The sequence below is a fragment of the Colletes gigas genome, unplaced genomic scaffold, assembly GCF_013123115.1.
Source record: "Colletes gigas isolate AHSC1104 unplaced genomic scaffold, ASM1312311v1 Colletes_gigas_Sc00014, whole genome shotgun sequence".
In the NCBI taxonomy this organism is placed as follows: domain Eukaryota; kingdom Metazoa; phylum Arthropoda; class Insecta; order Hymenoptera; family Colletidae; genus Colletes; species Colletes gigas.
Window position 1 is genome coordinate 2,042,475 of NW_025106643.1, and position 23,462 is coordinate 2,065,936.

Sequence of the window (23,462 nt, forward strand, 5' to 3'; positions counted from 1 at the left end):
TGTGATATAGATGGTAAGGCACGCGGACGATGCGTTGCGATGCATTACGAAAGCAAATGTATTCTGTATATCGTTTCATTAAATCTATTAAAATAACCGGCGGTTTAATTTTCTATTCGGTATCGGTGCCCCGGCGCGTTTTCTTGACATTGTAACCCTCCTTTAGCTTGTGCATGTACAACGGAACAGGTATATGAACCAGTGTCAATAGTCCCGAGGGAATCTAACGGTCGCCAAGGGTCCTGGGACTTAACATAACGAACACCTGGTGCTCAATACCAGTTCCAGTACCCGAGGACCTCCAAGTGCTGGTATTCCAACCTTAGCATATATCGTGATCGATCGAAATTTTAAATTTATTCCGCACAAAAGACCCTCAATAGAGTCAAAGAAGCGTTCTTGCATTACTCGTTGCTCTTTACCTTGTAAAAATTTTAAATGAAATCTCATTCATTGCATTCTTAAACCACATTAACATCGTATATCATAAATACCGTAATTGGTGTAATTGTTTCGAGTAAAATATTCAAAGAGATGTGTTGGAAAGCATTGCAACGTATTTGACCTAGTAAAAAGTAAATTAAATGTATATTAGGAACTTGTAGTGCTTGATATAGATTTTAAAAGACAGATTTTCATATTCTTCGGAATAATGAAGCCTCCATTAACGATCGTCGCGTGCGAAAGCGAGCGCGCGATTGCGATTCGCATGGCGGCGTGCAGCTGGTCGTTTTAAAATTCGCCCGCAACAACGGTTTTCCGTGGCGCGCGTGCGCAGTGACGCGAACGGGGGGCGCAGATGGCGTGCACGGTGAGGAGGGCGCGTGCGCGGAACAAATCTCGCACGGCGTGCAGAGAAAATAGTCCGCGCTCGGTGAGACACGACGATCGCTCACGGGAAACGCGATATCCGTGACAGCGATATTGCAACGTTCACGCGATCCAGTTTGACCGACGGGTATCCGAGTGCATTGGTCGATCGGTGGTGTATCATTTTGTTTCAACGATCGAGAAGACCGTCTGTACGTCGTACGCGCGTGAATATCAAAGGGCGCAGGTATCACTACGCCGCACGTTGTGGAAGGAAGCAGAAACCGAGCACTGGCAGGAAGTGGGTAGAAGGGGGGTACGTCGTCGAGCCAGTTGATTCGGTGGTGGCTACATGTGGCTGTCCGCCGGTCGTGACAAGGAGACATTTCCCATCGTGGCATAAAAGATACGTATCGCAACGGTAATCGATAGCCAAAAACAGCCGAAAACATGCTGATGGATGCGACGACGGTGCAACTGATTCAGGTCCTCGAGAGGACCGTCTCGTCAGGTGAGATATTTGATTAATCACGACTCAGTTTGGCGACATCATGGAATGGAGACTAATTTTTCTCAGCCACTTTGTTTGCCTTGACCTTGCTTCCGGTTTTGCGTCCCGAGAGATATTAGTATCGATATCGACGGATATTCGTCGTCGTTTTCGCGACCTTGCTTGGAAAAGTAAAGTCCTGCCGCGTGCGCGTCCCTTTTATGCTTCGTCCGGTGTATTCGCGCAGCGCTCGGTATCTTCGTTGGTTTGCACTTTTGCCGACTTATTGCGAATTTTTGGGCATCGTCGAGTTACTGTTTTATCAGGGTACGTCATTTGTGTAATAATATGTCGTATTGGGCTTCGGTTGGCTGTTGCTAGGGGCTTTGTTCGCAGCCGGAAAATTATTGTCCTATATGACGGTTACTCATACTACACGTTCCCGTTGTCGGTTAGCACGTCGAGTAGGAGTGCATCGTGCCTCTCTAACCTCTACCGTCGCTACGAATTTAAGCGGCGTGACATTCGCGACCTATGCGGCACGATCGATGACGTTATATACGTTTATTTTCACTTTCGATTTCAGATAAAAATGAACTGGAAGCAGCTCAAAATTTTTTGGAACAAGCGGCCCAATCTAATCTCGTAAGTTGTTTGATCGTATAGGTGGAAGCTTCTAGATCGAATGGGTTGAAGAATCGAAGATTATATTTAATTTTACGTTTTTATAGCATGAGTTTATGCAAAGACTCAGCGGTGTGCTGGTTACTGTAGCTGCGAGTCCAGTTGCTCGTATGGCTGCGGGTCTTCAGCTCAAAAATCAACTTACGTCTAAAGATGTACTATTAAAATACCAATATCAGCAACGCTGGCTTGCAATCCCTGTAGAAATCAGGGAATTCATAAAAAAAAATGTAAGATAACTTATTACTTGAATTAAAACTTCCGTATAAATTGAAGTTTTATTATACTATGGCGTATAAAAATCCAAATTAATAAATATTATGGGCAATGCTATGTTAATTTGTCGATAGATTTTGGGAGCTCTTGGAACGGAGAACAATAGGCCAAGTTCTGCTGCACAATGTGTCGCGTATGTTGCGGTGGCAGAATTACCAGTTGGTCAGTGGACCGATATTATTCAGCTGCTGGTCAACAATGTTGCGAACCCAAACAACACAGAAATAATGAAAGAGGCAACGTTAGAAACCATCGGTTACATTTGTCAAGATATAGAAAGCGACGTTTTGGTACCACAGTCCAATCAAATTCTCACAGCAATTATTCATGGCATGAAAGGGTCTATTACTTCGAATCATGTTCGTCTCGCAGCTACGAGCGCGCTCTACAACTCGTTAGAATTTACCAAAGGGAATTTCGAAATAGAGGTTAGTATTATCGAAAGAAAACTGTTTCTAGGTTTCTGCAGTTTTTAGGTTATATCGGAAATTACAAAAGTCAATTCTTTTTTTGTGCACAGTCCGAGAGAAATTTCATCATGGAGGTAGTTTGCGAAGCGACACAGTCTTTAAACACGCAAGTCAAAGTAGCTGCTTTACAGTGTCTTGTAAAAATTATGTCTTTGTATTACCAATATATGGAGCCGTACATGGCTCCCGCGCTATTCCCTATCACCTTGGAAGCCATGAAGTCGGATATCGATGAGGTTGCACTGCAAGGAATTGAGTTTTGGTCGAACGTATCGGACGAGGAGGTAGATTTGTCTATGGAAGAAGGAGAAGCTTCCGACGGAGGTCGACCACCGGCCAAAGTATCGAGGCATTATGCGAAAGGGGCTCTGCAGTATCTGGTACCTGTACTGATGAAGAAGCTCACTAAACAAGAGGAATTCGATGACGAAGACGATTGGAATCCTTCGAAAGCAGCCGGCGTGTGTTTGATGTTACTATCCTCTTGTTGCGAGGATGCCATTGTTCCATTTGTTCTTCCATTTGTCAAGGACAACATTAAGAGTGCAGACTGGAGGTATCGGGATGCTGCTTTGATGGCTTTCGGATCGGTCCTTGGTGGTTTGGATCCTAGCACCGTGAAACCATTGGTGGAACAAGCTATGCCAACGCTCATCGAGCTGATGTACGACAGTAGCGTCGCTGTGAGAGACACGGCTGCATGGACATTCGGTCGGATCTGTGAGATCATACCAGAGGCAGCGATCAACGAGACGTATTTGAAGCCTCTGTTGGAAGCTTTGATAAACGGTTTGAAGGCAGAGCCTCGTGTAGCAGCGAACGTTTGTTGGGCATTCACGGGACTCGCGGAGGCCAGTTACGAGTCCGCGGAAGCTACAGACGACGCGCAACAGCCGGCGACCTATTGCATGTCTCGATATTTCGATTTCATCATCGAGAGATTGTTGGAAACCACGGATCGTCCGGACGGCGCTCAAGCGAACTTAAGGTCAGCTGCGTACGAAGCTTTGATGGAAATGGTCAAGAACTCGCCGCGCGATTGTTACGTAACCGTGCAGAAGACGACGATGGTGATCTTGGAAAGATTGCAGCAGGTACTGCAAATGGAGACACACATCCAAACACATACCGATCGGGCCCAATACAATGATCTTCAGTCGTTGCTGTGCGCCACCTTGCAATCTGTACTGCGCAAAGTTACACCCGAGGACGCGCCACAAATATCGGACGTGATAATGACCGCGTTGCTGTCCATGTTCAATTCGAACTCTTGCAAAGCCGAGGGTGTACAGGAGGATGCACTTATGGCTGTTTCGACCCTGGTCGAGGTGTTGGGAGAAGGTTTCTTGAAGTACATGGACGCGTTCAAACCGTACCTATGTCTCGGTTTGAAGAATCACGCCGAGTATCAAGTCTGTTGCGCAGCCGTGGGTCTGACTGGCGATATCTGTCGTTCATTGAAGAACAAAATACTACCGTACTGCGACGAGATCATGACGCTTTTGCTCGAGAATCTTGGAAACAACACGGTCCATCGTTCCGTGAAGCCTCAAATTTTCTCTGTTTTTGGTGACATGGCTCTCAGCATCGGACCCGAGTTCAAGAAATATCTGGACGTGGTACTGCAGACCTTGGCGCAGGCTTCTCAAGCGAACGTAGACAGGAACGATTACGACATGATCGATTACCTGAACGAGCTACGCGAGGGCGTTCTCGAGGCTTACACTGGTATAGTACAAGGTCTTCGCGGGGACATGGCAAATCCTTGCCCGGATGCCGCTGTTGCTCTCGTGGAGCCACACGTGCCCTTTATCATTCAGTTCATCACCACGGTAGCTCAGGATCGTGAACACTCTGAAGGCAACATATCGACCTCTGTGGGATTGCTCGGTGATTTGGTCACCGTCTTCGGGGCAAAACTGTTGCCAATGGTCGAGACTGAACCGCTCGTCGAGCTACTAAACAAAGCTAGACGATCACGCACCCAAAAAACCAAAACCTTGGCAACCTGGGCAGGCAAAGAGATTCGAAAGCTCAAGAGTGTTGCTAACTCCCCGTCTAGTTGGTGAGTATATTTTCCATTATTATATTACCTTTTTTTTTTTTTACATCAGACCATTTTCGTGTGAACGATGTGTGGTGAATGTACTCAACCATTTTTTTTTTTTTATTTATTTGTATCGATTCATCCCTCTTCCACGTAACGGGTACTTACTTTCCCGCTATTTTTTTATCTACGATTCGTCCCATCGAGTCTCGATCCATTCGAAAGATACTTTCAATGGTACAGTAGGTCAGAGATGCAAGAGAAAGGATGTACAGACATAAGTACCGAGGAAGAAAGACGCACAGGGATGGGCGGTGACAATGGAAGCGGGGTTCAACGTAGCAAATTGCATTTGTTGCTCTGTTGCTCGTCGATTTTTAGAGTCCCTTTCTGATAAATGCGTGGGCGTGCTACGCGCTCGACAGAAAGCCCATCCAAAAGTATTATATACCGCACGGTGAGCGACGGTTATTGATATTTGGCTCGCTTTTGTTGTTTACAGATCACCCCACGGTTGTACTCTCGTGCAATTTGATTTGACTAGAAAGCTATCAAACACAATACAAAGACAACAAGATTGGATGGTGCGGATGCGAGTTGATGGATGTGCGTGAGCGTTCCGAAGCGATGACGATGATGGGGTGATGAGTCTGCACGTGTCCCTGTCTGGCGACGGTATTCGAGTACCGGCGCCGTGCGCAGCCCAATGGTCGAGAAAAAGATAACCTGTCTGCCTGCCCGGATGCCGAGACCACGGATGATGAGGAGTGCAAGTGGATGTTGCCAATGAATGAGCCAAGGCCAAGAAGCCTGCCAGAGATGTTCCGGTGATGCAAGTATGCCTGATAACGAGCCCGGGGCTTCTACCCGCGTGATTGAGAAGTTGAACCTGAGGAAAGGACGACCTCGACGGACGGTGAAATCGTGGCCAGTGAGAAAGAGAGTGGGAGAGAAAGGGATGAACGGAAGAGGACACGAGAGAATGCGACAGGGAGACCAGGAGAGACTGCGGAGCTGAGTGTTGGGTATCAGTTGAATGGGAGTATGTTTTTGTTTTTTAATTGTATGCGTGAGCGAAAGAAATAGCGAGTAAGGGAGAGAATGGTACAAATAAAAATCGTTGTCACTATGAAAGGGCGTTCGAATCTGTGAGAAAGCAATTATGTTCATTCGTTGCGAAGCTCTAGCCCTCCTAAAGCCTTGTCAACGATGCGTGTCCGATCTTTATTATTTTTTTTTCTTTTTTTTTTATACGATTTCTTGCTCAACGATCGAAATCGCTCGTTGGAGGAATCGGAGAGTGTCATTGCCGTGTGATTGTAGGCGTGAATTCGCAATCAAAATGAACGAAACAAATGGTTGTCGGGACGCTGCTGATGATCGTCGCTGTATGCCGTTGCAGTTGAGTGACGTGCGAGTGAGTGAAGCAGGAGGGAAAGAAAGGGAGATAGAGAGCGCTAGGGATGTGTCGAGTGATTGCTAAAAAAAAGTAAAAAATGATCGAGAAGACTCGAAGAGTAACTTGGGTGACCTATGGTCCGATCGTGCTGCGCGAGAATCTAAATGTTCAGTTGTAGTATGATGACGTGTATGTTAATTTTTTCCCCCCCCCCCGCCCGTATGTGAATGTCCGTTGCTGTTGATTTATTAAAATTAATATTTTGCTGGCATAAGTTATTGAGTTGTACCGAAGTCCTCGTCCGGCCTGAGAAAGTTCGTGAACAAGAGAAACCCGAAACCCGAAAACCAAGAAGAAAAAAAAAGAAAAAAAGACAAAAAAAATGGTCGAGTGCCCAGCCCCCCGAGTATAGCCCCCCCTTAGAGTACCGTAGTCCTTGCACGTAGACGATTCATTTTCTTACGCGATCCGCGTTGTCGATATGGAATATCTCGAACCAGAGCATTTTGCACTGCCATTGTTCAAACAATGTTAATCCTGTACTTTCAAGGATGTTCACGCATCGTTGATGTATTACGTGTATTCCATTATCGTAAAAAAACGAGGACGTTGATCGCGTAGATCGATCGACCCTGTCGCGAAAGGTAATTGATACGATCCAAAGAATATTGTAGAAATATTTCTGGACGGGCGACAGTTCACGATAAAATAAACGGGTAAATATCTTTCGTTTAAATTCCAATGTTTATTCGACGAGTGACGCGTGAAATATAGTCGCCTTATCTTGAATTCGTTCCTCGAAATGTCCAGATAAGAGTTGTTGCCCGTCTATGTCGAGATCACGGACATCGAACCGGGATATTTACAATTCCTTGTCGCCTCAAGGGTCACGGATCTTTTAGGATACTTTTGCTTTCTTACACATTCACACGGACGTAATCCTTTTACCACGAAATTTACAAGAAACAGGAGCATCGTTTTATCGTTAGAAACTTTATGCGATCGACACAACGATTATCTTTATTGAAATTCTCGACAGTGAAACTGTTAGATCATGTTTGCTTTCTCAACCAAACGTCCCTTGCTGCTACTTAACGCTACGACAGTTCGACAACGCGATATTTTTTTCCCCTCCTTCGCGTATTATGCAGTCGCGTCCTCGGCCTCGAGGCCGCGGGGCGTTTAGCAACATTTTACGCGAAAGATTAAGCGGACGGTCGGTCGGTCGCTCTAATAATATAATACGACGTTACGTCACGTGGTCCGAAACGTGGCTGTGGTAGTGCGATGCATTCCAAATACTTTTGCCAGCGGAAGCGCACTGTGACCGTCATTTCGTGATTTTTCGATTGTTTTTTTCTAGCGGTTTTCCATTCTACGTTTATCGAGGACGCCTCGTTCACGCAATGCTTTAGGCACAGACGCGACAAAACGGAAAATTCGTACGTGACTCGTTCGAAAGAACCCGGTGAATTAAGGAAAACGCGACAACAAAAGAGACAAAACCGAAAGAACGGGGGAGAAAAGGGAATTGACGAGAGACGACTAACTGAAAAGAGTTTTTATTAAATTGATTATCTTTTTTACGATTTTACATATCGAGGAAGAATAAAATGAAAGAAAAGTGTCTGCTCCACGTCTGAGTATAAAATAAATATATATATACATATATAATTTTTTTACTGTTGCGATCGATATTGCCAAACTTAGCGTGTAAGGGGAAAAAAGTCGATCTAGTTTTTAAAAGGTTCAAACAACAATGGGGTTGGGAAAGGGGGGGTGGGTGGGTGGGGATGGGGAAGAAATCGTTTCGACGAGCCGCTGGTTACGTAGACTTGGAGCCTAAAACCCTTGATCTCTTTACCGTTCGCACGAATTTGTCCGTATTCTTTTATTTTCCTTGTGCGAAGTATCATTTCGAAATTCCACCCAACGAAACACACACGGTGTCTTCCACTCACCAGAATCTGCTCGAGACAGAGCTTTGTATCGCGGATCAGACACTGAACCCTATACAGGTACACTAAAAAAAAGTCAGTCTGAATTCGAGTGAAAAAAACAAACACACAAAGCGAAAGGGAAGAAACGCCGAGGCGCAAAGTATCCTTTTTTCATTTACATTCCACGTAGCAGAGAGTATATATAGAGAGAAAGGGAGAGCGGGAGAGGATATGAAAGTGCGTGTGAGGAAAGAAAGCGAGGAACCACGACGAAGAGGACAGCGGTGCGCGTCTTTCCGCGTCCTGCAAAAGAACTCGATCGCTCGCCTGTGTACTTTTTGATTCGCGATTATCCCCGTTGCGTGCACGATTCACCCTTTCACCACGAAGAATTTGGACGCGTTGTATATGATACACGCGACAAATTTGCACAGGAATTATTAGCGCAAAATTAATTGGCCGTTCAAGGTCACCAATGTTCCCCCTCTCCTTCTATATCGATTAGCTATATTATCCTCTTGGCCTCTTACAAACTCTCATCCTTTATCCACGGATATATAAATCAATATTAGAGCGATTCAAATTATTTTACTACGGGAAATAGCTGTAAGTATCGAGATCGAAGACCTTGATCGATATCAAATATGATACCGAGCGAACGTCTTTGTAATTATCAGATATAAGAGACAAAGTCTGATTGGTATGAAACAAATAGTGCAAAAAATTGATGAAAGTGATTACTCGATGTTGCAGCTGCTTATTTCATACCGATACGATTATGTTTTTTATGTTTGATCCGCGATAGTACCGATACAAAATAATACTTTCTTATCTATCAGTGCTGACGATAGTTAGTTTGACCGGTGTTTTTCCTGAGAAAGATGGTTGATCGAACCTCTATCTATCAAAACATGTTGATTTCCAAGAATATTTCATATTTTCTAGATTTTCTGGTAATTCAACTTTCCAAAATTTTAATGTACCCTTCGAATACTCGGTTGATTTCCACATAGCGTTATTTATAGTTAAGACATTCCTTAAAAATAATTCCACCATAACTGGAGTATTAGCATCGTACATACACTATCGTTCAACAAAAGTATTCGATCATACTCTGTTCCAATGAGTACCAGGCTTAGAAAACTCGAAATGTTTGCAATAAATTACTCTTCTTCGAGAAATTTTTCTTCGAAAAAGTTGACAGAGATCTGCATATCAGTTTTGTTGTAAATGTTATGTGATTACGAGAAAAACAAAAATAACGTGTTAAAAAGTTACACTGAATGCTATTATACATAATATTATTAAAGAATAATGTATATTGAAAAGTATATGGCGAACGGGTTAAGAATCGATAGCGAAAAAATGTTACAAATCCAAGTATAATTATGATCGTCATTCTCAAAATATACTTAAACCATGTACAATTAACGTTCAACGTGTTACCATGGTCACCGGTGACCGACGCTGCAAACACATTCACTGTCCATGATCCACATACGGGTCACAGCTCCATGCTTTTGGATATGCCGCTGAGAGACCGGACAGTGAACGTGTTGACACTTGTAAATTTTTTAAAAATGTCGAGGATACTCGGATAATATTTCCAATGGTTGCAGTAATTTTGAAGATCGAAGGATAATCCAAGCTTTTGAACGGCAGTGTATACGCGCTGCACATGTGATCGACGCGCGTGGAATAGAAAGTTATGGCGCGAGAGCGAGAGTCGCGATCTAGAACTTACAAACTTGTTAGCGTGTGACCTTGAGCAGCCAAACCGAGCTCGATCCAATGAATATTCGGCAACCTGTTTCGGGCGGCGGGCCAAACCGCCGGAAGAATGCCAAATTTAGGTAACAATTTAATCTCGTACTATTAAACAAATGATAAAATCGCAACGACGTTGTAATACATGTGATGTATACTGTTATAACGTGTGAAACCTAAATAAACGAGCCACGTGTGGTCCGCGAGCCCGAGGTTGCCCAGGTGCGAGCATGTAACACCTTCTCGATGCGTTTTGGTAAACACACGTTGAGGATCGATCGATCTTCGTCGAAATCGAGCGTTTTTTTTTGTGTTTTTTATAGCAGTGAAAAGGTAAATCGTCGCGTCGAATCGAGGTGACTGTTGGTCACGTGAAAACGTTTCGAATCGCGTTATAAGGTCCCCCCCCCCCAGAAGGTTAAGGGGGAGGAAAAGAGTAAAGAGTAGGGGCCCGAGAAAATTAGAAGAAACTAGGGAAACGCGACGGAAGTAGACAAGTGAACGAAGCGAAATGAGAGGAATAAGAAAAAAAAAAAAAAAAGTTATATTATATACGCGACTGTGATCTTTTGGAGAGACTCTCGTGTGCGAGGGGTCGACGTTCTGCCCTGAAGGGGGCGAGGCTCTTGTCGTGTCCCGACTCCGACTCTGGACATCTTCGACGTTCCCACGTGGGCCACCTAGCGATCTCAAGCCCCCCTTTGATCATTTCGCTGTCCCCCCCTCGATTGTCCCGATTGTTTTTTGTCTGTTCACCCGGTGAAACGGATCGAACCCCCGCTGCTACGAGCCTAACGCGCACACGTGTCTCAACACGCGGCTCGAGATCGTTCGAGGTCCACCTGATCAAAAAAAATAAGACAGAGCCACGCTCCCGGAAAGATGGAAAACTCATACACGATAAGATCTTATCGAACTATTAGTTGTTAGCCTTTTCATCGTCGAGACTCCTAGAGTGCGTGCGATGCTTCGTAGAGAACGTACGTGAGAGCGTATTAGGTATATAAGAATATTAAAAGATGCGTGTGCATTACGCTGTATCAGTGATGATGTGCTCCGGTGTAACGCAATTTACTGATGAGGTGTGTTCTGTCTGAGAGCAACAAAGCGAGAAAGAGAGAGAATAACAGAGCGTAAAAGAGAGAGAGAGAGAAAGAAAGAATGTTAGAGAGGATCTTGTGAGAGAGGGACGACGGAGGGGGTTGGCTCGTGATTCGTCGTGAATCGCGGGAACGGTACGAAATCGTAGATTTTGCAAAAACGAAGAAACGCAAAAGAATGGTAAAATAAAAACGAAATAAAAGGAGGGGGGGGAAAAAAAACAAAGTTATATAAATTTTGTATCGTGACGCGGTAAAGTTCGGAGAACCAACATAATTACCGTTTCAAAGGGGGGTAAAATCGGGAATCTGTTGGCGGCGGTCACTGAAATCTTTAAACACGCAAAACCTAGAAACAACCGACGTTCCAACGATTTTAGGGGTGAAAAATAAAAGAAAAAAAATAGAATCCACGAGTCCACGCAGATCCCACGCAAGAATTATTTTTCGAGAGAGATTTCAGCGATACTGCCGGGGATTGTACAGTGCGTTCTCCGTTCTTCGTGAATTTTGAGCCGCGGTTGCCGTTGTACGTACGAGACAATATTTTCGATAATATTTTTTAAACGATCGAATCGCGAAACACGAGGCCAACGCGTAGAGCTGTTGTGTTGTTCCAAAAAAAAAAAATGCGTCAGTGATTGCACGGCGACGGAAATCGGAGATCGCCGTCGCCGCGCACACCCCGGTGCGATTTAAGCTAATTAACGAAGCAAAAGACTAAAAGAAAAGAAAAAAAAGAGTAAAAGAACCAAAAAAAAAGAGAAAACCCAAAAAAAAAAAAAAGAGATGAGGAGCGCGTGAGAGGATTGAATTTTTGTGGCGATGCTGAGAGAGAATGCTGCCTGTCGAATGCCGCCGATCGACGATCGGACCAACGATTTATGATTTACGCGTGTGAACAATTCGGGCGATAAACGTGGGTTGCAACAAACGAACAAAAGGTTTAAAAAAAAAAATAAAAAGAAGAGAAAAAACACAAAAAAAAAAAAGAAGAAATGAGAGAGAGAGAGCGCGAGAGAGAAACAATAATAAACGACGAGTGTTGGATGGTGTTTTTGTTCTTAGCCTGCAACATGTAATTTGCTCACCCTCTCCAAATCATTTCCTCGGGGCGCGCGCGATGTTCATATCGATCGCCTAATTCTCCGATCTGGTTGTCAAAAAAATCGACGAATTATCGAACCAAGGCCTATTCTCGTAACGCGTTCGATGGGTCTCCTGTATCCTAAATTTAACGGTAGCTCTTTAACACTTGGACGACGAGGACGCGTAAAAATACGCGTCACAGATACCCGGTTGCGTACGATTACAATATGGCGTCGCCCAACGGGGTGTACAGTTGTTAATTAGTGTTCCGAAGGTACACGGAATGTTGAGTATAATATCAGATCGATGGGATCGTCCAAGCGTTAAACCTGTCGCGATCGCCAAGATGTCACGAAAACTGTTCTCGACGGATTATTTTTTTCTTCCCTCGATGCAAGACCGTGACATCTCTCGATGGAGGAGACCAACAAGCTCAAAATGAAACCCGGAACAGTTTCTTCCGCGAAGAAGCTTTATTTTGTTATTAAATCGAACGAGACCACGTGGTCCACGGTCGAACGCTTTAAAACGGTAGAACCAGGAGAGGGTGCGGCCATGCCCAGGTTCCAGCTTGAATACGTCTACCTATCCTTATATACTTTTCGGTTTTTGTGTCAGAGTCGTGTGGTTTGCGAAGCCTGTGTTCATTGCGAAGATTTACAAATGACAACGACTATGTGACTCTCGGGTACATCGCTTGATCCGAATGACAGAGCGATCGTGGAATGACTGGGAACGACGATTATTCGTGGAGAGCGTGTATCAACGTGTGTGGGAACGGGTCGCATTAATGTCTACGCGCGGCGAAAGATCCGATCTGGCGTGGAAACGATTTGAAATTCAAAAGGTTGCGCGGAAGAACTGTTGCAAAACACGTTACGTGATTTCGCTTTTTTTTCTCGTTCCTCCTTCGCCACCCCTCCGTATCTCGTCGCGTTTATCGTTTCACGGATTCGTTCGATTTTGCGTAAACATTAATGCGACCGGCTGGTATCGTCAGTGTGTGCAAGAAGAACGATTATACGAATCGCCAAGCGACAGTGCCATATGATTAATCGAATCATTTCGACTGCTACATCGCAACTTCAATTCGTCGTCTTGACAGAATAATAAAAGAAAAATACCCCCAAAAAAAAAACACAAAAAAAAATTCAGAATCGCATAAAAAAACAACACGGAATGCGTTGCTCGTTGACAAAAATCTCTGTACAACCGGGTGAAAAAGCGAGATCGTTTCGATTCGATCACCCCCCGGTATGCGAATTGTTTCCTCGTGACGTTTTCACGAATTTCGTTTTCTTTTGTTCTTCGACAGACAAGGAAAAGAAAAAAAAACAACATTGCCCAAGAATAAATTCAATTTGAATCTGTACACACGCAGTGATGCCATTATTACCAGTCGTCGCTCTTGTATCGTGGCCATTTTCGTTTCTTTTGCTCAGGAACCGTTCACCTTGCAATTACGTTAACAATGCAGCAAATTTATCGTTCGATTTAACAATTGGCTAACAATTGCCCGTGTATCGTGCAGTTTTAACCCATTAATTAGATTGTTTCGGATTAAGACGAAGCCCTACTGATACCGAGAACTTTCCGTGATCGTATCGTACGAAAATGCAATTAACGTTGGAAAGTATTGGAGCTTTTCTTGCTTGCAATTAGGGACTTCGATACGCAACAAAATTTAGTTCCTTTATGATCTTGTTTCTGTAGAATTTTTTGAGACTTTGTATACGTTTGCATTTGTATTAGTAACGTTACGCCTTTACTATGTACGCAGACACAAATTAATTCGATAGCAAAAGCAATATCTCGTTACGTCGATAAAATTATTCATTTACATAAGTTGTGATAATTTAATTAATATTTTTGACGTTTGCTCTTGGTCCTAATTAAACATTCTAGTGTTTGAACTTTGATATCTAGGATAATTTAATCGTTACATTTTCGATTGAAACAATTTCATACTTTTTAATTTAATCATTAATTAAAGCAATGCTGATTCTGTTACGAGGAAGTTAAAAGCAAATTATATCGTGTTTGGTCCTATTTTAATCGGAAAATTCTCATAAATACATTGGTGAAAATTTCATTTAAAAAAAAAAAGAAATAAAAAAGTGATGTATTATTTTACTAATATGGGAGTCCAGATTAGGCTATACTACGCGGTGCACGCGACGTTGAGCTTCCGAGTGTATCAAGGGGAGTCCCCTGTTAATGGTAGGGATGACTACCGTTCACTTATCCGATCGAAATTGACTCGCAGTTATCCGAGCATTGCTATAACAATTTGTCATCTTTCACCTAGTGTTTTGCAATTTGAACATGTAATTTAAAAAGAGAAATACCCTTCAAATAGAACCACCCTTTCTCGCTATATCCTGTTACAAAGAAGTACCATAATCGTGGAGACCAACTGACATATCTGTTACATATATCTAGACACATTTTCCATTTATTTATTCATATACAAATGGTTGAAAAGATTCGAAACTCTGATATTTTTTCGATAACAAAGATTTCAAAAATTCTAATTGCGATTCGACGATACAGAAATAACAAAAGTTTTGTAGACACCAAGGGGATACCTAAGGCATTACTTAGGATCGAAAGCTAATATTTTGGAATAAAATAAAAAAGAGGGGGATGATGAGAAAAACATTGGATTGTTATCAGGCTGACGCAAAAAGTCACGCGGAGTGAATCGCGGCCGCCACGGAGCGTGTGTCAGCAGTGTTCCTAATCTCCTCTAAGTACCCTTAACCCAATTGAATTAGAAGGGCACACCCCGGTGGCACGCGTTCGCGTTCGCGTTTCCTCGATTCGTTTTCCGCGCGTGAAACGAGTCGCGTGGTGCGTTTTACGACGAACGGAAGCTTGTATACCGCGTGCTTGATGTACTACATCCGGGAGATGAACAATATCGGTGTTTTCGTAATAAAAATTCCGGAATAACTCTGCACTCTGGTGTTTAGCGATAATTCGTCGTCGAATGCGATAGAACAGTGACTCACGGTACATCTTGGTACGGATCAATTTGCACATTGCTTTTCCACGCTCTGTAAAACATCCCTGTCCGCTTTGTTATTATTCTGAAACGATGATGTGACAAGTGATTTCTGACGAAGGAATAGCACTCGAAACGCAGACTCTGCGTGATCGACGTAGAGCGGTTTTGGGGGTGGTGAACCTCTAGCTATTGCAACCCCCCCTGATCGGTTGCAATTAAAGGAATCCTTTTTACTCATTTTGGACACGTGTTTTACGGTAATTGGTTCAATTTGGCACCTGGTACCGTTGTCTGGAGTATCTTTTCACTGCCCGCGAAACCGCTCCTCGGTGAACATCTTCGTTTCACGATCGCGAGGGTGAAAGAGGATACGCCAGGATGGAACGAATGGCACGTCGGTCGAACTGCCCGCGGAAGGGAGCTAATACACGTCACGTAACGCTTTTCTAAGGTATCGGCGAGGTATCGGTAGCGTGGACGTGGCCAAAGTGCACGAGAATGGAGCACCTGGATGATTACCAGACTGCAGAGGCCACCAATGGCAAAGGAACCGCGAACAACGACGATGAAGTAAGTTATTTGAACGGGGATTTTTACATTATTAGAGGAAGATAGTACATTATTGCAGGAAAATCGGTCGTTTAGGAGATATTTCAATTGCAATGGTTGTATTAAAATATCTTCCAAACTGATGATTCTTCCCCAGTGGTTTAGTAGTTCCGTCTGAGGAATGACAAGTTGCATAAATTGATGCATCAAAAAATATGTATACAATCCCCCATTATATTATTTGTGGCACTCGCAACGTTACCAACAGGTTACAGAAATGAACACAAGAGGAAGTGAGATAGAAAATGAAATTTCGGTGACCCATTTCTGGCCAGGTATCATATTTTCAGTAATGAATTTTTTTCTCGAATGTGCGTAGGATTTCGAGGGTATGTCTATTCACCAAAAATAATTGCACTTAACCCCTGCAAACGAAAATAATTTTTTTAAATCGATTTGCAATATTTTAATTTTGTCGAAAAATTTTAGATCTTCTGGAATTTTTTTCTCGAAAGTGGGTAGAATTTCGAGGGTATGTCTATTCACCAAAAATAATTGCACTTAACCCCTGCAAACGAAAATAATTTTTTTAAATCGATTTGCAATATTTTAATTTTGTCGAAAAATGTTAGATCTTCTGGAATTTTTTTCTCGAAAGTGGGTAGAATTTCGAGGGTATGTCTATTCACAAAAAATGATTGAACTTGACCCCTGCAACTGAAAATAATTTTTTTAAAATGATTTGCAATATTTTAATTTTGTCGAAAAATTTTAGATCTTCTGGAATTTTTTTCTCGAAAGTGGGTGGAATTTCGGGGGTATGTCTATTCACCGAAAATGATTGTACTTAACCCCCGCAACTGAAAATAATTTTTTTAGAACGATTTGAAATTTTTTTTTTTGTCGAGAAATGTTAGATCTTCTGGAATTTTTTTCTCGAAAGTGGGTAGAATTTCGAGGGTATGTCTATTCACAAAAAATGATTGAACTTGACCCCTGCAACTGAAAATAATTTTTTTAAAATGATTTGCAATATTTTAATTTTGTCGAAAAATTTTAGATCTTCTGGAATTTTTTTCTCGAAAGTGGGTGGAATTTCGGGGGTATGTCTATTCACCGAAAATGATTGTACTTAACCCCCGCAACTGAAAATAATTTTTTTAGAACGATTTGAAATTTTTTTTTTTGTCGAGAAATTTAGGCAAGCTACCCCCTTCGATTTTTCTTAAATATCGTTTTTCATTTTTAATAACTACGTTTGACGCTGCACGGAAATGTTGTGTAATACTTTTTTGTAGGTATCTATGAGCACTATCTCAGAAAAAAATTTCATTGAAATATATTCACTATTGTAGGAGTTATGGCCGTTTGAAAATTGGACCATTTTTATGGGGTTTTTCTCGTTTCGCGGGGTCAAGGAACAACTTTTCGAATATTTTTAGAATTTCTACATATTCTTCACTAAAATACGCGTTGTTTGCCGCTTGAAACATTAAAATCGTCCAATCCGTTCAGAAATTATGGCATTTTAAAGATTCGCATGCAATTTTCAGGCAACAGTTCTAGCCATAAATTGCATTTTCGTTCAGGAATTTTTTTCTCGAAAATGCGTAGGATTTCGGGGGTGTGTCTATTCACCAAAAATGATTGTACTTGACCTCTGTAACTGAAAATAATTTTTTTAAATCGATTTGAAATTTTTTTTTTGCCGACAAATTTTATAACCTTCTCGAATTTTTTTCTCGAAAGTGGGTGGAAATTCGGGGGTATGTCTATTCACCAAAAATGATTGTACTTGACCCCTGCAATCAAAAATAATTTTTTTAAATCGATTTGAAATATTTTAATTTTGTCGAAAAATTTTAGATCTTCTGGAATTTTTTTCTCGAAAGTGGGTGGAATTTCGGGGGTATGTCTCTGCACCAAAAATTATTGTACTTAACCCCTGCAATTGAAAATAATTTTTTTAAATCGATTTGAACTATTTTAATTTTGTCGAAAAATTTTAGATCTTCTGGAATTTTTTTCTCGAAAGTGGTTAGAATTTCGGGGGTATATCTATTCACCAAAAATTATTGTAATTGACCTCTACAATCAAAAATAATTTTTTTAGAACGATTTGAAATTTTTTTTTAAGCAGCTACCCTCTGTGGATTTTTCTTAACAATTTGCAATTCATTTCTTTTGTGCCCATTGTTAACGATCGATTTCGTTTCGAACGGTGTAAGTGGGGTTAATTCGCGATCGAGTCGTCGATCGTTAAGATTAAGAGGCAGCCTTTTCGCAGGACGGTTTCGATCTCGACGATCTTCTGCCTATCGTCGGCGAATTCGGTCGTTACCAGAAACAGCTTCTCTGGCTCGTGTGTCTTCCTGCGTGCCTCCCGTGCGGATTTTGCGCCTTCAATCAGCTCTTCATGGCCGACACGCCACCCCACTGGTGCAAAGTGCCAGGATTGGAAAACCTGGACGTCTCGCGTAGAAGGAAACTCGCGATCCCCATCAGTCAGGTGCAATAGGGCTTCTAGGTGTCAGGAATCGATCGACCTTAAGATCCTCTGTAATCTTGATCGACTATCCTAGGGTTCATTCTCATTAGAAGTCTCATCTTTTACCATTCGATCAACCATACCATCTTATTTTGTCCCACTCCCAGCGAGAACACCCTCTTAATCATCACAATCATTCGTAAACACAGGTATCGTGAGAAAGCTAGGAAGAAGTTTGAAACCACCCCAGTTCCCAATCGTATTTATTTAGCGTATTGCAGTCTGTCGAATCCGTAGGTAGATTCTCTATGTCAAGGAAGCAAATTGTTCGAGAAGCCCCCCATTCGTGCTTGCGTATTTTCGTCCCTCCGTTGCTCGTAGAGTATTATCATCCATGTTAGAAATACCCCATTTCACTCCCCAGTTGTAACAATCAATTTCGTAATTAGGAAGACAACGAAACGTACAGTCAATGCACACGATACGATATCGATTGGACGACGGAAAATGTTTCTGTCGTGACACGGCTCCTGTCTATACCGAACACATCCTGGCCCGTTGTTCCGTGCGATCATGGTTGGGAGTACGAGACCTCGGAGACGCCATCTTCCATCGTTATCGACGTACGTTCATTCTCAACACCCTGAGTCCTTTCTACCTTGAATCTCGATGCTTAATATCGTTTAACGAATTGCAGTTCAACTTGGTGTGCGACCATGCGATTTACCCTACGATTGGCTTGGTTGCTCTGAACACGGGTGGTCCAATAGGGGTGTATCTCTTTGGTACCCTAAACGACAGGTAATTGATTCACAAATGGTCCCCAAAAGACTACGGTTCGATGAGCGTTTCATAAATTGGTCGAAACTCAAATTTGAAAATCACAATATCACAATTAATTTTTGCAAATCTTTCAATCGTCCTGAGAAGAGATCATTTGATCAATTAGAATGCTTTAGCTACCCAGGAAAGGGGTTTGTAACCATTCGTTTGACGCTCATCCAAACCGTGACTCTTCTCGTTCTCGAAATTAACGAATTATCTTTTTTCTGTCGTTTAGAATCGGCAGAAGGCTATCGTTCTTCACGTGTCTGGCGACACTGATCACAGGAGGATTTCTCACGTCGATATCGAACAGCTTCTGGACCTGGGCTGCCACGCGGATGGTCGTCGGTCTGACCATACCAGCCATCTATCAGATACCTTTCATCATATGTAAGAGCTCGCTTGCAACAGCGATTAGATCCTTTTTCAGACGACTGGTTTCCCCAGTCACGTTTGCGCATTTTCAGGCCTGGGGAAAGTAGGTGCTCGAAACGTGCAATTACCAATAAGCGTTCGAATTTTATCGATACGTTCGTAGCAGCTGTGGGTGAAATTATTTTAAACGATAGACGATCGAGCAACCTGTACTAGGTGTTCCAGAAACTGTAGTAAAACCGACGTTCTAGAAATATTTCTCAATTTATCAACTAGGTTTCGCTAGATTGGTGCCATAAACTAAGATAAGATAATTATTATCGTTATTAGAGGGTGTGTATTTGTGCATCGTATTTGGAGCACTAGTTAAAATAAAAAATTACAATGGGAGGATACCAGCAAATAAAATTGCATAATTTCGTGGGGAATAAACTTTTGCATTTCAAATTCTTAGTAATAATGGGAAATCACAGAATAGGAAGAATCGTCGATAAATATTAATTTTGTTAGAATCGAATATTCCCAAAATTTAAAAATTTAAGCTAGATATCCCCCCCCCCTAATGTCCTACGATTATTGAAATACCTTATATATTAACAGTAACTTTATTTTAATAAGCTCAATCGAACAATTCTGCAGCGATTTCGAATGCAAACACTCATTGGGTTTGCAAATAACGCTATTTTTAATTGCATATCATATTTTAGCTCTCTGCTCCGAATGCTGTGAATTGTATTTTATCTTTCGAAACAGAAATAATCTCTTATGATTATTTGTACGTTCTTGCATGAATTACTACGCCAACCAAACGATAAGAGGCTAATCTGCAGAGACACTACACATTTCGAAAAGAAAATACAGTAAACTTTACAGAAATTATTTCCATGGATTAAGAATGACACAATTTTGTCTTTTTTAATTTTTTCTTTACTTTGGTTGGTAGAATCGATACTTAAAATGTTTACCAGCAGTAGGGGAATGATTTGTGCAAGTTAGAACTTCGATATCCGGAAAATACCGTCTAATTTTCCTGTAATTTCCCGTATCAGCTTTGGAATTGGTTGGACCAAATTACCGGTCGTTCGTGACGGTAATGACTTGCAGCTTTTACACGATGGGTCTGTGTATGCTGGCTGGCGTAACCTACTTAATAAGAGATTGGAGAACGCTGGCTGTCACCACCAGTGCGCCCTTCCTTTTGTACTTCTTTTATTGGTGGTGAGTAGCGATCTACATTCTTGCAAGGAGAGTGCAAGATCCTCGAGTCATCGATTTAACTGTAATTTAAAAAACTGAATACTCTTCGAAGCTGTTCCCATTCGAGGCTTTCGAGACCCTCAAGAATCTTATCCTGATCAACTCTATAATGTTACAAAGTGTCAGTTAAATCGGTGTCCCGTAGGTCTTGGGCTTCCCCTATCAGACGGCGCCATTTTGAAACGTCCAAGATCGTTTCAGGTTCCTGCCAGAGTCGCCGCGATGGTTGCTGGCCAAAGGTCGCCTCGGGGAGGCGAACGATATCCTCGAGAGGCTCGCGAAAGTTAATGGGAAAGAGTTACCGATCTCTTTCACCCAGAAACTCCGGCAAAGAATGATGATGTCACGGTCAAAAAGTGAAGAGGAAAGGTTGCGCAACGGGCCTGGCGTTCTCTCGCTCTTTAAGACGCCAAACATGCGTCTGAAGACTTGTTTGATCACATTAAATTGGTAAATCAAAGTTCAAGTGATCGATATATCTCTTAAATCCGATAAGAACGCAACATGCCCATTATTACATGTAATTTCGCGACGATCCCATCGACACGCGCAATTATGCCTGATAAGACGACTCGAAACGACTCAATCACTTTTGTGAATGGCGTCGTCAAGTCAAATTTGTACAGTCATTATTCATTTGGGTTCCCTTAGTATTTGTTTTTCGTTATGGACTTTTCATTTGGATCAAATACCTTATCGCGTTTTCAGTAAATTGGAGTCCATTGGAACTCGAGTCGCTGAATCTTGTCATTTTATTTTGCTTTCTCAAAGATGCACTAGAACAACGGTAATTCTTTTAATCTTTCAGCTTAAGGTTCATAGTTTAAGGTTCATACGTTAGATTACTGAGCGACAAATGCCTGTTTCTGACCATGTTTCTGTTGCACAGGTTTGCCAACAACATGGTGTACGTGGGTTTGTCGTACTACGGTCCAGCCTTGGGGAACGAGGAGCACCTGAGCTTCTTCTTCTCGTCCCTTGCGGAAATTCCCAGCTACATGGCTTGTTGGGTGGTGATGGACCGATGGGGTCGCCGATGGCCACTGTGTTTGTGCATGGTTATGGCTGGGGTCTCCTGTATCGCCACGGTTCTCCTATCATCTGGTACTCCACTGATCAATTGACCTCTCGAGCTCGAAAAAAGTAGATAGACCATTCTAGGCATAGTCCTCGATCAGAGACTTCTAGCTTCCATGACTACGGTGTCATACAGTTCTCACTAATCAGACATTCCTTCCAGAAGAAATGCCCCAACGATTCTCGAGCACTGCAGCTAGGTTCATCGGGGGGATCAAGTGACTATATCAGTGTGTCACTTGACCTTCTAATGAAGCTAGCTGCAATACTCGCGAAACGTTAGGATACTCGTCTCACAACGACAGTGAAAACTCTATGCATAGTCCTGTATTTTGAAAGCCATTTGTCAGTTTGTACATTTAACACGTTGGTTGCTATGGTGGTCATAGCCATTTGCAACAAACTTCAGTAAAATATTAAATAACACTACCCTACTCAGCTAAATCATAGAAGCTATAGAGTATCGAGAACTCCATGAGCTCGAAGCGTGTATGCCACAGAGGGAATCTCCTCCCCCGCTGACGCAAAATGTTTTCTTTCAGAGGCTGTGGTGGCTACGTTGATTCTGTTCCTTTTATCGAAATCCGCGATATCGGCCTCCTTTTTAATCATATACCCGTTCGCCGGTGAACTTTACCCTACGCAACTGCGCGGCGTAGCGATCGGTTTCTCCGCTTACATCAGCGGTCTCGGACTAATCATCATTCCTTTTGTCACTTATCTGGTAAGTGATCGTAAATAAACTTATCGCGGCTCCCGTGGCCGTGGCTGGGCTGATCCCAGACGATCATTTGTGTAATTCTCGCGCAGGGTAAGGAGAACTTGGTGCTGCCCCTGGTGATACTGGGCACCGTGTCGGTGATCGGCGGACTCTCCGGGTTGCGTTTACCGGAGACTCTGCATCATCGGTTGCCGCAAACGGTGGAGGAAGGAGAGCTCTTCGGGAAGGACTGGACCTGTGCTGACTGCTTCCGTTGCGTTCCAATAAAGTACGAACCCTCTATAACGATACCCAAGTCGAAATTTTGTTCTTCAGACACAACAAAACCCACTGAAATGGTTTTCAATAAACCTAATAGATAACGAGATATTATACTAGGCAAAGAAATGGTTGGGAAGGCTAATTTCGAGTTGGGTACCGCTCGAGAAATATCATCGTTCCGTTCACCGTTCTCTGTCGATCTTTTTTCTTTCAGACCTTCGTCCGCCGCAGCATCCTATGAGGATCTATCGGCTAGAGAGACTGTGGAGATGCACGAGGTGCCCGAACCGCCAGCAATGATGCCCCAGAGAATATTGGAGGAGCAACAGAGGCCCAGCAACGCGAGCGTGCGTCGATTGGTTCGTCAATCTAGCGTGATGGACACGCAGCGGGACTCGGACGGGTCCATCAAGATGACTTACTGGTTCTAGACGCTGAGTCGAGCCCAGTGGTTCAAATAAAACCGAAATAAATCCCGTGCCTCTGCCTTTTCGCGCGAGACAGAAGGAAATAGTAGTCGTTTTAAACGGTCAGTTTAACTCGGTCAGCTCGATGATTCTTAGAATCCTAAGATGGCCTGGAAGGTCGTTATACCATACCAAAGGTCGTTTAATCGCGTTACGATCAATAGCACCGCTACTCCAGGTTAGGCTCGAAAGGGTATTCCACCATAAACAATTGAAAGCATCGATTTAATTTATGATTCCGTTATGTCATCGTGCAATGTATTTTCTGTTATTTGGCGTAATAAAGACGACGTTGTTATTACAATTGCTACTCCAGGGGTTGGGGTGATTCGTAGAGATCCGAATTCGTTCACCACGGAA

The 23,462-nt window shown here is 42.7% G+C and overlaps 2 protein-coding genes across 3 annotated transcripts; both read left to right on the forward strand.

The window, feature by feature from the left end:
- Nucleotides 1-897: 897 nt before the first annotated feature.
- Nucleotides 898-18,680, forward strand: LOC122399686 (importin subunit beta-1). Of its 2 annotated transcripts, XM_043400560.1 has the most exons (7): nt 898-1,321; nt 1,887-1,945; nt 2,032-2,214; nt 2,335-2,688; nt 2,781-4,795; nt 15,534-15,652; nt 18,569-18,680. In XM_043400560.1, the coding sequence occupies exons 1-6, from the start codon at nt 1,261-1,263 to the stop codon at nt 15,595-15,597; spliced, it is 2,736 nt and encodes a 911-aa protein (XP_043256495.1). In that variant the 5' UTR covers nt 898-1,260; the 3' UTR covers nt 15,598-15,652; nt 18,569-18,680. The 2 variants fall into 2 exon arrangements, with proteins under 2 accessions (XP_043256495.1, XP_043256496.1); XM_043400561.1 differs by lacking the exons at nt 15,534-15,652; nt 18,569-18,680 and adding an exon at nt 5,280-13,197.
- LOC122399688 (carcinine transporter) lies at nt 15,544-23,349 on the forward strand. The gene is made up of 11 exons (XM_043400562.1): nt 15,544-15,652; nt 17,919-18,140; nt 18,569-18,742; nt 18,817-18,920; nt 19,180-19,334; nt 20,369-20,537; nt 20,778-21,026; nt 21,466-21,680; nt 22,196-22,377; nt 22,464-22,642; nt 22,850-23,349. Exons 1-11 carry the CDS (start codon nt 15,581-15,583, stop codon nt 23,064-23,066), a joined length of 1,938 nt encoding a protein of 645 aa, XP_043256497.1. The 5' UTR covers nt 15,544-15,580; the 3' UTR covers nt 23,067-23,349.
- Nucleotides 23,350-23,462: the final 113 nt, after the last annotated feature.